This window comes from Ornithodoros turicata, chromosome 4, assembly GCF_037126465.1.
Source record: "Ornithodoros turicata isolate Travis chromosome 4, ASM3712646v1, whole genome shotgun sequence".
NCBI lineage: Eukaryota > Metazoa > Arthropoda > Arachnida > Ixodida > Argasidae > Ornithodoros > Ornithodoros turicata.
Window position 1 is genome coordinate 3,603,314 of NC_088204.1, and position 13,318 is coordinate 3,616,631.

The 13,318-nt window shown below is 44.8% G+C and overlaps 1 protein-coding gene across 3 annotated transcripts in view; it reads right to left on the reverse strand.

The window, feature by feature from the left end:
- The window catches only part of LOC135390726 (twitchin-like), a 139,304-nt gene that overhangs the window by 124,977 nt on the left and 1,009 nt on the right, over window positions 1-13,318 (reverse strand). For 2 of the 3 annotated variants that reach the window (XM_064620571.1, XM_064620574.1), the window contains exon 2: window positions 4,863-5,204. In XM_064620571.1, the coding sequence (XP_064476641.1) occupies window positions 4,863-5,187 (325 nt within the window). In that variant the 5' untranslated portion in view covers window positions 5,188-5,204. Of the gene's footprint in view, window positions 1-4,862; window positions 5,205-6,066; window positions 6,195-13,318 lie in introns of those variants that run through there. The other variant, XM_064620572.1, reaches the window with a different exon arrangement.

Sequence of the window (13,318 nt, forward strand, 5' to 3'; positions counted from 1 at the left end):
GGAGGGACATTCCAGGACATGACAGAGATATAAACTGCTGCACATGCCCAGCAAGTTGTTGATGCAGATCGGAAAACCATACATAAATACCAGTGTTGTACCCGCTACCCGAAAAAGGTAGCGCAATACCGATACGCGCTACCTGAGCAAAAAGTAACGAAATCCCGATAGCGTTACACGTACCTAAAAGTAGCGGAATACCGCTACCGTTACCCGTAAATAGTAACGCGATACTTCATGCGCTACTTTTTAGGAAAGAAAGAAACAGTATCGTTGATGACGTACCTCAAACGTCTTAAAATAATAAATAATGAAATGAAACAATATAATAAATCTCAAAATAATAAATCGACGTCCAATGGAGGTTACACGTTACACGTAGGTTGCCTGAAAACTTAAATTTTGAAAACCGTTTTTTTACAGATTTACTAAAGCCTACTCGGTATCCTGCATATCTTTTTCTCTTCCTCTAAAGCAAATAAAGGACAAAGCATGTCTACCGATAAAAGGCTCAACAGCTTTGTCACAAAAAGAACTCGGATTGCCCGGAACGAGAAGTTGGTAAACATACCATGGTGTGCTTTTTTCAAATTGAACGTTGACTTCCTTGACGCACAGATAAAGCTTTCCCACCGAAGCGCATAGTAGACATCTGAACACCACGCTACTGTTTTGTACTGTAGCAGGCCATGGTCCCAACATTGCAGCGGATAAGAAATGGCAACTGTCAAGCACCTAAGCGCACGTGGTGCAATGTCACGTGGAATGTCATGACTCATAGCTAGCGAGGACGGCTCCAGAATGGAGTGACGTCAGTTTGCAGACAACTCCGACAATGCACCAATCAAGAAGGTTCATCCCAAATAGGGAACACGTGGAGGACACATAAGATAAGATTGTAAGATAACGGCCTCTGTGCCCTCCTTTCGGCTATTTGCCCGCTCTCCCCAGAATGAGTTGTGATATCGGGCAGCTTGATCGAAGGCAGGCAGAGTGGAGGTTTGATGATAGGTCGAAGTCGTGTTGTCGCGGACCCCAGCTCGGAAAGTAGCGGTAGCGCTCAAAGATTGCGCTACCGCAAATTTGTAGCGGAAGTACTTCTTTCGTTACCAGTTTAAAAAAGTAGCGCGATCTCTACTCCGCTACCGAAAAAAGTAACGGATACGGTAGCGCCGCTACTAGTAACGGCGCTACGTACAACACTGAATTAAATACGATGGTCGTGAAAAATGTCCGTTTACGTTTTCGTTGGCCGTAAAACGCGCACCGCAGCTAACAACGTCATGGTCAATGCGCATCGTGCGGAAATTTACATTGCGATTTTTATTCGCCGGTAACTGTCGGGTGAACCATGTACACGGCCAGAAGAAAAAAAAAAAAAAAAACACATCGAAAAACACCGATTTCGTTAAAATCAATAAACACCGAAAAACATACGCCGAATCCACCGAAAAATAAAAACCGAAAACGCGGAACCCTACACATGGCGGCATAGAGCTCGAGGGAAATTTTCATCTTACACTCTTAGAAAAAAAAAAAATTCACTTTAACTCATTTTTCTTTCCACATATATCACTCCCTTTTGGAGAGTACAATTACTCTCTAAAAGGGAGTCTCCTCACTCCCACAAAGGAGTAATATTACTCTCTTACTCCCTACAGGAGAGTAATATTACTCTCCAGTAGCGTAGTATTAGAGCGTAACCCCTTTTAGGGGGTTTAGACTCCTTTAGACTCCTTTCTGAGAGTAATTGTACTCTCCAAAAGGGTGTGATATATATGTGGGAGTGATGTATAAAAAAATGATATATAAGAAAAATGAGTTAAACTACGCCCTTTTTTTTAAGAGTGTAAGGGGTTTCGCTTCCAAGGGGGGGGGGGGGGTTCATATCAGCGGCCTACTGCCATGTACAGGGTCTCCCAAAATAAAAGAGAATTTTAGTTCTCCCTGGTTTTCTTTTAAATAATCAATCAATCAGAATTTTAGTGTTGCGCACTGAATCCGTTTGCGTACACAGGGAAATAGCGGGCGCACACTCTCCGCATGCGCAGAACTTAGCCTTTGTGCTTAGCGCGGGCTCAGTGTGAATTGACGTGCTATTTCCATGCGCACGCAAGACGATTGCGTATGCTACAACTAAAGCTATCTAAAGTACGGCATTCCTTCCGCTTTGTAAAACAATACCGCCGGCGTAGTAGACGCTTTCATCAACGACGTATGGGTGCTAAGATAAAAAAAATTCAGCTACTAGGTTTGTTTCAGTAAATTATGAAAATTTAAAAGCTGATCTTGGCTACACGGTGTCAAATATCTTATTGCGTCATTTTCTTGAGCTCTCGGGGCATCGATGACGTCCTCAAAGTAATTCTAGAACGAATATTTACCTGAAGTGTAACAAGAGAAGTGCATCACGCTACGCTTAGAAATTGTAAAAGCGATGGAAAATAAATATTGCTCAGCGACCAGTATAGGCCATTGAAAATGATAAGACAGCAGCGCTTTTTTAATGTTCACGATTTATAAAAAAATAAAAATAAATGGACCAAATGACAATTTTTAGCGTATATTACATCCTCATCTGTCTACAGCGTATAGACACCAATAAAGTATCTTTATTCGTTTTTGGTTTATTTCAAACCCCCATACAATGTCTTGGGAAGCCCTGCATTTTATGCATGCTATGCATTCGTATCGGAAAAGTCTATTTTTTAGAGGGGGGTGGGGGGCTGTTGCAAGATCTTGCGCGGTGGAGGGTGGGTTGCAAAACCGCGGGTTCTGCCATGATGGACCATTGACGGTTCTTGAACCGTGATGGAACACGGCATATACACTAAAGAGAGGAATGTCGCATTAACAAGCAACATATTAACGAACGGGGGAGACTTCGATATTCCCGGTTGCGAAATCCCCGACCTCAAAATTCACGTTCTCGAAACGAGGAAAATCACGTTGAATGCTGGATTGGTTCGTAAGATGCAGCATGTTAGTTAGTTCACAGAAATCCCCCTGCCTCATGTCTGAATGAGTGAGTGAGTGAGACAGATGTAAGAGAGAATGGAAATAGCGTGATTGGTTGTCCGTCACCTTGTACTTCAAGAACTCTAACTCGGGTGAATGTCGTGGTGTAGCGTATATCTGACCGGAAATCAGAAGACCCAGGTTCGATACCTAGCGTCAGCACCTTTTACCTGAATTACTTGATTATTCCCATATAAACTACCTCCCCAAAGAACGTAACTCGCACGAAAGGAGAAGGCACGATGTCGCATTAACCAGCAACACATTAACCAATGTCGCATTAACCGGCAACATATTAACCAAGATTACGTTAACTGGCAACATACTAACCGCCCAGCCACAGCACCTAACCCGCCACTAAAAGAAATTCATTCCGCAGACTTCCGCCTCATTTCACTGGCAAGAGTCCAGGCAACTTCCCATTTACAAACATAAAGCAACAACGGTGCTGCGTGCGGTCCCACCCTCCGCTGCAACATACAGACAGTAAGATACGTCTTGTGAAGCAGAAATGTTTTCAACACTGAGACCGTCTGCTAAGATTCGCCGCGGGAAGAAGTGTTTGCTCCCCCCCTCGGTCTTCGAAGAAGCCCAGACAGGAATTTAAGGGCAAATTGACGAGTGCAGAGGTTCTTTTCATAACAAACAGGTCAGGAATAGGAATAGGCGAAGGCTTGAAAGCATCAAGGGGTGCACGCGTGGCAGCAAGAAATAGCTTTCTTCTTACTGCGATAAATATGCGAGACTATTCGGAAGTGATGCGTAACTTGTGGGCTTCTATCTTTTCGGTAACCAGCTTAGCGGGGGAGGTGGCCATAGACAATGCTGTTACTACACTAAAAGCGGTAGCAGACAACAACGTAATACTTCGAGTACTGTAACTGAGCTTAAAAAATGTACATCAAAGTACCATTTAAGGTACACTCTTAGAAATGAACCTCACCACATAGTATGCTCCTAGCCAACCATCATCCCGAGTGACAACGTTCTCGCCCCTGATTTGTTGAAAACTGGAGGCGGAGCCTATTCTGTGCCGTGCATAATGAGCACAAAATAGGCTCCACCCCCGTTTTCAACCAATCAGGGGCGAGAACGTTGTCATTCGGGATGATGGTTGGCTAGGAGCGTGTTATGTGGTACAGTTCATTTTTAAGAGTGTAGGGTACGACTTTTCAGAGTTTTCATTTGGCAAATCTGCCGTGGACGCTCCCCAATTTTTTGCCAAATGAAAACTCGGAAAAATCGACATCCTAATTTTTAATTTAAAATTAAACAAATAAGTAAATTAAAATTCTTTATTTCGTAAATTTCTCTCTTCTTTAGTGGGTACCCGTCAGTAACGCTCGATTTACCATCAGCTTGACAGTGACGGCGCAAACGAAGGACCACAAGATAAACGTATCACAACAAATTAACAATTCAATTGCTACTGCGTTCCAGTATGTATTTCGCCGCTGATGACGCAACGCGTACATCCTCAAAGATAACTACAAGCAGTACACGTAAAGGGTACTTTCCCTCTAGCATACCCTCCATACGGGAAAGCTGGCCTTACGGTGCTTCACTCAAAGACAAGTGACCGATGATGTAGTCGCTAGAGTTGTCGGGGCCTATGAATTCAAAATAGCCCGCGAAATTCCAACTTTTATTCGGTAAGTCTGCGAACCTTTTCGGATGTGGCTGAATCTGACTGAAATTTAGTTGGAAAACTCCTTTGAAGAGCGCCAACTAACGAGCTGGGAACGGTCTGGTTCACGAAACGTTGACAGCACTCGTAATAACAGCGTATTGATGACAAAAAAACACCCGCGGGACTGATAAGGGGTAAAAAAGCAATGACTCACGGGTGAAGTTGAGGTTGAGCGACGAGCTGACCTCCCCCTCTCTGTTCTTGGCCGTGATGGTGTACAGCCCACTGTCCTTCTCGAAGACGTCGTTAATCTCCAGAGAAGCGTGGTACTTGTTGGGTTCCACTTCGACGAGCCGCGACGAGGTCCGAAGGTCGTCCTCCACCTTGTGTCCGTCCCGTATCCACGTCACCTCGGGTCGGGGACAGGAGGTCATGTGACACTCGAACACAATTCGGTTGCCGTCATCTTCCTGGCGAACCGTCGGCTTGTCCAAGAAGGACGGCGCGCGAGCCTCCGACTCGGTAGGGAGCACTCCCATGGCCGGTCGCTCGCTCGCTGAAATTAAGATGAAACGTTAAACGTATTACAGAGTTTTAGTGCATCGTACTATGCTATCGCCTTTGCGTACGATGCAATAAAACTCACTGATAGTGAGTGTCAGTATAGACCCTTGGTAACGTGGCTTTCGAAGTACCGTATCTACCGTAACCAATCAACCGGTAAGAATGGTCCGCTAAAACTGATTATTATCTATAGCCATTATCCTTATATATCTACGCCCGTGATCCATCGTCATCGACAGCCACGATCTACACAGAAGTAGCGATCCCTATTATAGTAGATAGGAAGGTGTCCAACGATATCGGTACCGAAAACAATGCAGTCAAACTCCTTTAGAACGAAACTCCGGGGACAGCAAAAAAAATTCGCAGTAAAGGTATTGTCGTTAAAAAGGATGTCCATTATTTGACCTATAAGCTCCAGCGGGACCGCAAAAAAAATTTGCTGTAGTGGTATTTTCGTTAAAAAGGTGTTCGCTATAAAGGAGTTTGACTGTATAAGCAAATCGCCTCACTACTTTTAAGTGGCTGCCATCACGTCGCTGATCTTTGATCTGTTATCGTATCCTTTTCGTAGAGCGCTTGCCATCTAGTAGAACTTTCTATTTTAGCGGACCGGAAGTAGATACCATACGCCAAAGAAAGCTGCCCAATCAAAGAACAACAACGCGATGTCAGCCGCTTCGAAAGAATAAGGCGAAAACTCGCTAAACGTAGAAGTTTTACGATAACGTTTCCGAAAACACTGATTCCTTTGGAATATAGGTGACGTCACGGTGCCGATATCCGATTGGCTGACAGCCACGCGAAGTTGGGAATCGAAAGGTGTTTTACGATTCTCTTTAAAACTCTCTCACCCGATAATGAAGACCAGACTCTACAGGAGGATATATCCTATATCGCCCGTACTCCAAGAGAGCCTTCGCAAGGAGAAGACAACGACGTCAGAGAGCACCACCACCACACACACATACACACACACGACGGTCCGAGGGCAGAAAGCCTTCGGGAACCCAACGGTTCCTCACTTTTCTTGGCGTGCCGATCACTGCGACGCCAACACGCTCAAAAGCAAACAAACACTAAAAACATACAGTCAGCGAGTTCGGGCAAGGAGTTGCGAAAGTATAAACGTGAGACGGGAAGTGGCAGATTTTTGTTTTTTTAGAAAAAGAGAGACAAGTTTTTTTCGTGGAGTATCTGTGTAAAGATTTTTGTGCGGCCATCAGAAGGAAGTTCTTCTGCCGTCGGAGACAGATCCCTATTTTTGGCTGAGGGTCGTCTGGTCTGGGCGTTTTTCTTCCTTTTATTTTCGTTCACGCTGAACGAGAAAAAATAAAAATAAAATAAAGGTTAATAATACTGGTGGAAGAAAGCATTTGCCAGTATAATTTTGTCCGCTGCCGACAACAAGTGCAGGTGTTGTTGGACTGCGAAGCGCACGCTATGCAGATTTGTTGCCTCTGGCCCGATGATGGTGATGAAAATAGGATTTAGGGGGAGATGCGTCAGACGCAGAGAGTTTGACGCAATGAAAGAGTGATTGCGTAAGAGACACAGGCACAGTTGGAGAAACTTACGTCCAGGGGCTCTCTCTACGACTCTGAAGCACTCCTTATCGAAAGGAGAACCGCAGATATAGCGTAAAAGTAGAACTTTTCGCGAATTTCGCGATCGAACTTTTTTCGCGAAATTAAGGTCCCGCGAAATATAGGCAGCGGGGATGTAAGGGCATGGGCACTAGAATTCGCGACGATATATGAGCTCCACAAAAACAAATCGACTTACTTGACGACCTTTGTCCTCGTCAAACACTTCTACAATTAAAACGCCACTTCAACATGAGTAGTTTATTCGCATAGAGTATCACTTGGCATTGCAGATACCCGCTTTCACGAAACCAGCACGTATGTCATTGTTACGGATTTGAGTTCACGGTAAGGTTCTATAAGCCAGCCGGCATGTAGATGCCGGCTAATTCTCGTTGTTTACTGTCGGCAGTGTCATCATCCCCCGATCTTCCCGATCCCGCAATTTCCGCTTCCGTCCGCTTCCACACGAATTCGCGAAATTAAGGTCCCGCGAAATATCCCCGAAACGCGCTCCCGCACGAATTCGCGAATTATTAAGACCACGAAATTAACCGCTTTTACAGTATACATCAGTGATGGCCAGTTGTTAACTACATGTAGTTAAACTACTAGTTAAACTACCTGATTGTAGTTAAAAAGTAGTTATCAACTACTTGCAGAAATGTAGTGTGCAACTACTAGTTAAACTACTATTTCGAGTAGTTAACTACAGTAGTTAGGTTACTGCAGGCGCCAACTACTTCCGATTTTACCGAAGCTTTACGGCACGATTGTGCTTCCGACTTTTACGTTGAGCTGCTTGTTTGATGAGAACGGAAGTGCAGAGCAATTGTGCCGTGCATGTGTACTAAATCTTCACTTTGATCAGTGCTTGTGACTCATATTTAGGTGTCCGAGAACACTATATAGAATGGGATTGGTGTTGACGGACAACGTTAAGTAGTTATAGATGTAGTTAAAATACATTGCAGTAGTTAAAGAAGTAGTTTTAACTACCTCCCCTGAAAAGTAGTTGAACTACTAGTTAAACTACTCCATCGCGAAGTAGTTAGTAGTTAGTGGCCATCACTGGTATACATGGCAATGCGTACCCAGAGTGTGGAACCGCCTGAGGCTTGTCGCGCGCATGTATGGCGCCTCCGCTGCTAAACCGCCTCCACCTGTGACTCTCCACGGGGAGTTCTCGTCAAAAATGAGAACTTCGGACAGTGCGTCTAAAAAGACGGCGAACGACAGCGAGGTCGGGTTAATAACTATATGCGCAGAATATTCACCATGGTGAACATGCTAACATCCGTCTTGGCATGTCAATCAACCAATCAACCTTTACGAGTCAAAAATGATTATCGCATTAGCGGGCACGATATTTTGTTTCCGCTACAAATTTGCCGGTCGAGAAGACGCGAATTTGGCAACCGGGAACACATCGGGGTCCTCCCTTCACATGGATATACAGTTCAGAAGGTTCTCTGTCTTCGAGTAGTTGGTTAAAAAAGGTATCATTACAGGTAAGTATTTAATTCCCCGATAGCGACTGTGGCTACGAGGGGTCGACAGCGAGAACTTATCGAATTACTGAGCGTCCATGGCCGACTTCAGGTGGAACTGTGTGGACATCTATCTTGAAAGTCTGCTCAGGACTGCAGAGGAAAACCCAAGGAAAGCCACTGACTGCAAGCACAACCAACATTCCATTCCATTTTACTACCCGCATAATCTTGGTGCTTTAAAGCCTCGCTCATAATATAGGCGGGTATCCGCAGGGTACCTCCGGCTACGGATACAGTATGAATAATCATTGAGGTACGCGTGCAGCATATAGCGTTCTGCAATGCATAGTTGATCGGGAGCCAATTAGGATAAACCGCGCCTAAGTACCGAACCAGCCACGATTTTTTTTGCATCGCGCATCGACATTAAAGGGTTGGTTATGCTCGATATCAACTTATGCCGCGTTTATATGAGAGGTGCTTATAGTTTTGAATGGTTTTACGAGAAAGGAGGTTAAAGGAGGCGTAGAAAATGGGTACAGCGAATATCGAAGCTCATCTGGGCTCGGAAATCAAGGCATAGGCGACAGCGGGATTCAGATTTCGTTCCGTGTTCCCGATCCTTTCTTTCTTTTTTTTTTTCTTCTTTATTATGGGTTGTAAGAGAGGTTAGCCGAGCTAGGGCTGGCTTGCTACTCCTTTCACCGACCAGCGGCATGGCCGAGCGGCAAACAGCATCGTCTCTTTTTTTTTTTCAATCAATCAAACATTTTTTAATTCATTCATTCATACAATGCATACAATGACATAGAGCTGAAGGAACCAGAGGGAAAACCCCCTTTCTTTTTTTTTTTTCAATATCCCGGCTTTTGTGCTTACTCCAAGGTCGTGCCGAAGAAAGGGAAGTGACGGGTTCAAATCCTACCTTCGGCTGTGCCGTCTCACGTTTTTCCCCGCGTTTTCCCGCATACTTTCATGACGAACGTCGGTACAGTTCCCCTAGAAGTCGGCCCAGGACGCAAACTATAATCCCCTTGTCCCCCACTCCTTCCCGCTGTCCTCTGTCCACGTCTCTACGCCGCTCATATAGCCACAGTTGCCTCGCCGCGCTAACAAGTAATTACCGTATTTTCACGCGTATTAGCCGCGGCTTATGCGCGATTTTTTTTTCTCACGGGCGCCCTGCGGCTTATCCACCGGTGCGGCTTATCTGATGACTATTTTTACCTGGTATTTTCCCCATACGCGGATTTTAACGAAAGGGCCGACAGTGTTTCTGGAACAGCACTGCCCTGCCGATGCACGAACAGTGCGTAACAGGGACGGGTCCACATTCGAGTAGATTGATCTTCCTAGTGCATTCCCCCAAGCAGCTTTAAGGAAAGTAGTGACAGTGATTCACGTCTTCTGGAAGATCACTGACCCATCAGTCCACGAAAAACACCCGACAAGGGCACAAGCCGATCTTGGTAGAACTCCAGAACTGACCTCCTCTGTTGTACACTGTGCCGATCCCGGAGTATGGACCACAGGGTTTATGGCCTTCTCTATGGTCTCCTTTGTCGCACAAATCAGTCGTCTCGTATTGCCCGCGGCTTATCTGCGGGTGCGGCTTATCTGCCAGAAAATTTTCAAAACGTCCCAAAAAACACGTCCTGCGGCTTATCTGCGGTGCGGCTTATACGCGTGAAATTACGGTAAAAGATCCTTCTGTCTCAGGTTTTCGCTCGTTTTTCTTTTTTCATTTTTTTCAGATGATTCGCGGTGCTAAAAGAACTAAAAAAAAGAAGAAGTAGTGTTTCTGCGCTCTCTTGGTACACTGGAGCCCTACGCTCTTAAAAATGAACTTCACCACATAGCACGCTCCTAGCCAACCATCATCCCGAATGACAACGTTCTCGCCTCTGATTTGTTGAAAACGGGAGGCGGAGCCTATTTTGTGCTCATTATGCACGGCACAGAATAGGCTCCGCCTCCCGTTTTCAACAAATCAGGGGCGAGAACGTTGTCATTCGGGATGATGGTCGGCTAGGAGCGTGCTATGTGGTGAAGTTCATTTTTAAGAGTGTAGTGCCGAAAGATCCGGGAGACAAAAGCGGTTCGGGCGGCATATATCGGGCTCAATCGGGTCGTACACGAAAATATTTAAAAAAAAAACACCTAAAACGGCACAGAATATAGGGGGATAAGAATCTGGTATAGAGCAAATTACGGGCTACGTGGTGTCTGCGAGGTTGTTCAACCACACACACACACACACACTCCCCGCCGAGAGAATATTTAGCTCGGCAGCCCTTCTCAACAGCGTGTCTAGCATTCGCTGCGCGTTCTTAACAGGTATATTTTCGTCCATGAGAAAAACAGGCGCCTTTCTTGCCTGTCAGGCGCTTTTCTCCGGGATTACTTCCATAATAAATGATGTAAAAAGAAGAAAAACGTCGTGAAAAAATGCCTACACGGTGTCTTCGACCGAGCGCAAGTTGGTGCGGAAAAGAGGTACAAGAAATTCGACAATCGTGAGTTATATATAGTTACGGAGTGACTTTTTTTTCGGCTTAAATGTCTCTCTCAGATTTCCGGTGGGGTAAAAAATCGGGAGCTATTTTTAAATCTGTAATTCGGGGAGAAATCGGACGATAATTGTGCCTTCGGGAGTTATCGGGTGTTTTTGTTTCTCCTCTTGTCTATTGAGTCCTTTCCTAGTACAGTGAACCCTCGTTATTATGACCATGGTCGTTCCCGAAAATATTGGTCATAATGCGGAATTGTCATATTAACGGGGGGATTTGCAAAGAATTCACTGCATTGTTCCCCAGGAGTATGTCGTAAAGCGCGTATGTCAGATTATCGGGGGTCATATTAACGAGGGTCTGTATCTCCTTTTTCTTTTTGCGGGATCGTGACCTTCCAGCGGTAATCCCCGAAGGCATAGACAGTGCACAGGCAGCACAATGTACTGAAAGTCGAGTGCCATAGGGGATGGACGGTATGTATCTTACCAATGTTCTTTAGTTTCATGACTCTGTTCAAGGCCTTCCAACTACCCGTCCAACCCCACTGCACTCGCCTTTCAGCACATTGTGCTGCCTGGGTGTTGACGCACATGGGTGTATTGCTGGGAACGTAAGTGACCCATCCTTACATGCGTTACACGTGGCGACCTTTGTTCGTCTTCAGTGGAAACGTCACTTGAGGATTTCATAGTGACCGGAATTCGGGGAGAAATCGGGTTCAACCCGAATTGGTCGTAGGTTCAGTTCCGGGGGTAATAACCGAGCGGAATCGGGTTTAACCCGAAAAAGTCACTCCCTAGTTTTAGTGCGTCGTACGCTATCGCTTTTGCGTACGTAAGGAATAGCGCTGGTGGTTCTGCGCATGCGCAAAATAAAGAGATACCACCACGCTATACTTTACGTACGCGAAGACAATAGGGTACAATGCACTGAAGCCCACTAATATTTCGGGAGAAGATCCTGCAGGAGCAGGCCCTATATGGTACGGTATATCAGCAAGGTCGTAGCAATGTCTTTATAAACAGTAAGTCAGAAATGATACGGAGTAATCTGGTAAAAGACTATATACACGCGTTATACGTGGTGTTTTTAATTTGTTTTGTTTCACTTTGTACAAAAAAAAAATTCGTGCCGTTTCCGCGGCCTCTACGCAAACTATGCGAGTGTACCTCGAAAAGAAGTGATCGAAGTCCCCGCTGCAAAATAAACTACTGGAAATAAACGTCATTTGACTATAAAATGCACAAATCGCGTGCGGGAAACTGCCAAAAGCGAACTTAGTCTAACCTGGACAGAAAAATGCAAACACCAAACTTGGACTAACCTAATAATAAACTAACCAACGCAGCAGTACGTGGTTCATCCAGAACCCCAAGCATGGAGGGGTGTTAAAATTTTTTTGGGTGGAGGGGTGTTAACATTTTTTGGGGGGAGGTCATTAGTATAGTTACGTCATTACAGCTTAACGTATCATTACCGACATGTGTCCAAAGCTGAAATCGCAAGGGCACCCCTTGTAGGGGGTACACAGGTGAAAAAGCTAGGGGGGTGTCGCTGAACATTTGGGGGGGGGGGTGTAGGGGGGGGGTCTGGATAAACCACTGCAACGCTGTCTTCCGTCGTGTCTGCCCCGCTAAGCCTAACGGCTGCTAAAATTTGGCTTTCGTTCGCTAAAACGACTTGGACAGACATCGAAAACCCGTGAATTTGGGTGGTTAATTTCTGATACCGTGTTTTTAAACACGGAATATACCATCTTAAGAAGCAAATCGAGCATTCTCCTTCGTTTTCCATGTTTCGAGAACGGGAATTTCCAGATCGGATATTTCGCAACCGGGAATATCGAGATCCACCCAACTACGCGGCAAGCTCCTATATGATGTCGGCTCATTTGCATAGCGAAATTGAGCGACGGATATTTCAACGTACGTGCTCGTTTCAGGGCTTCCTTTAAAAAAAATACACTGATTAAAGAGTTAATGAATGAATTTTAGCCAATTAGTCATCGGGTAGTTATACACTCCCTTCGAGAGAATATCTACCTGGTCGGAAAACCCATATGCAGAAACGATATCTACGCCGCTCTTTTTATTTAAAAAAAAAGTAAAGCATAATAAGAAAAGACATGTCTTTCCATGCTCTTAAAAAAATAAAAAATGAAAAAAGACGGAGCGCTCTACGCGAATGACATCAAATGAATGTTCTTAGCAGTCGTGCGCTGTGGTCGCCAGAATTTTTTTTCATTACGCCAAGTTAATTAATTAGTTAGATAAGACTAATTAGCTAACGTTTAAAACGTTGGTTTAAGGGCTGAGGTGTCACTACGAAAGTTGTACAGAGCTTTGAAAAACATCCAACCAAGGAGTTTTCAAGGATGCAATCTTTGTGTCACTTCCTTTTCTTAATTAAATTTAAATTAGACCATTCAATTTACGTAAGCGTTAATCTAATGTAGCGTTCACTACACCGTCATCCCGTTGGAAATCGGAACCTTTTCGCGAATGTTGCATTTAA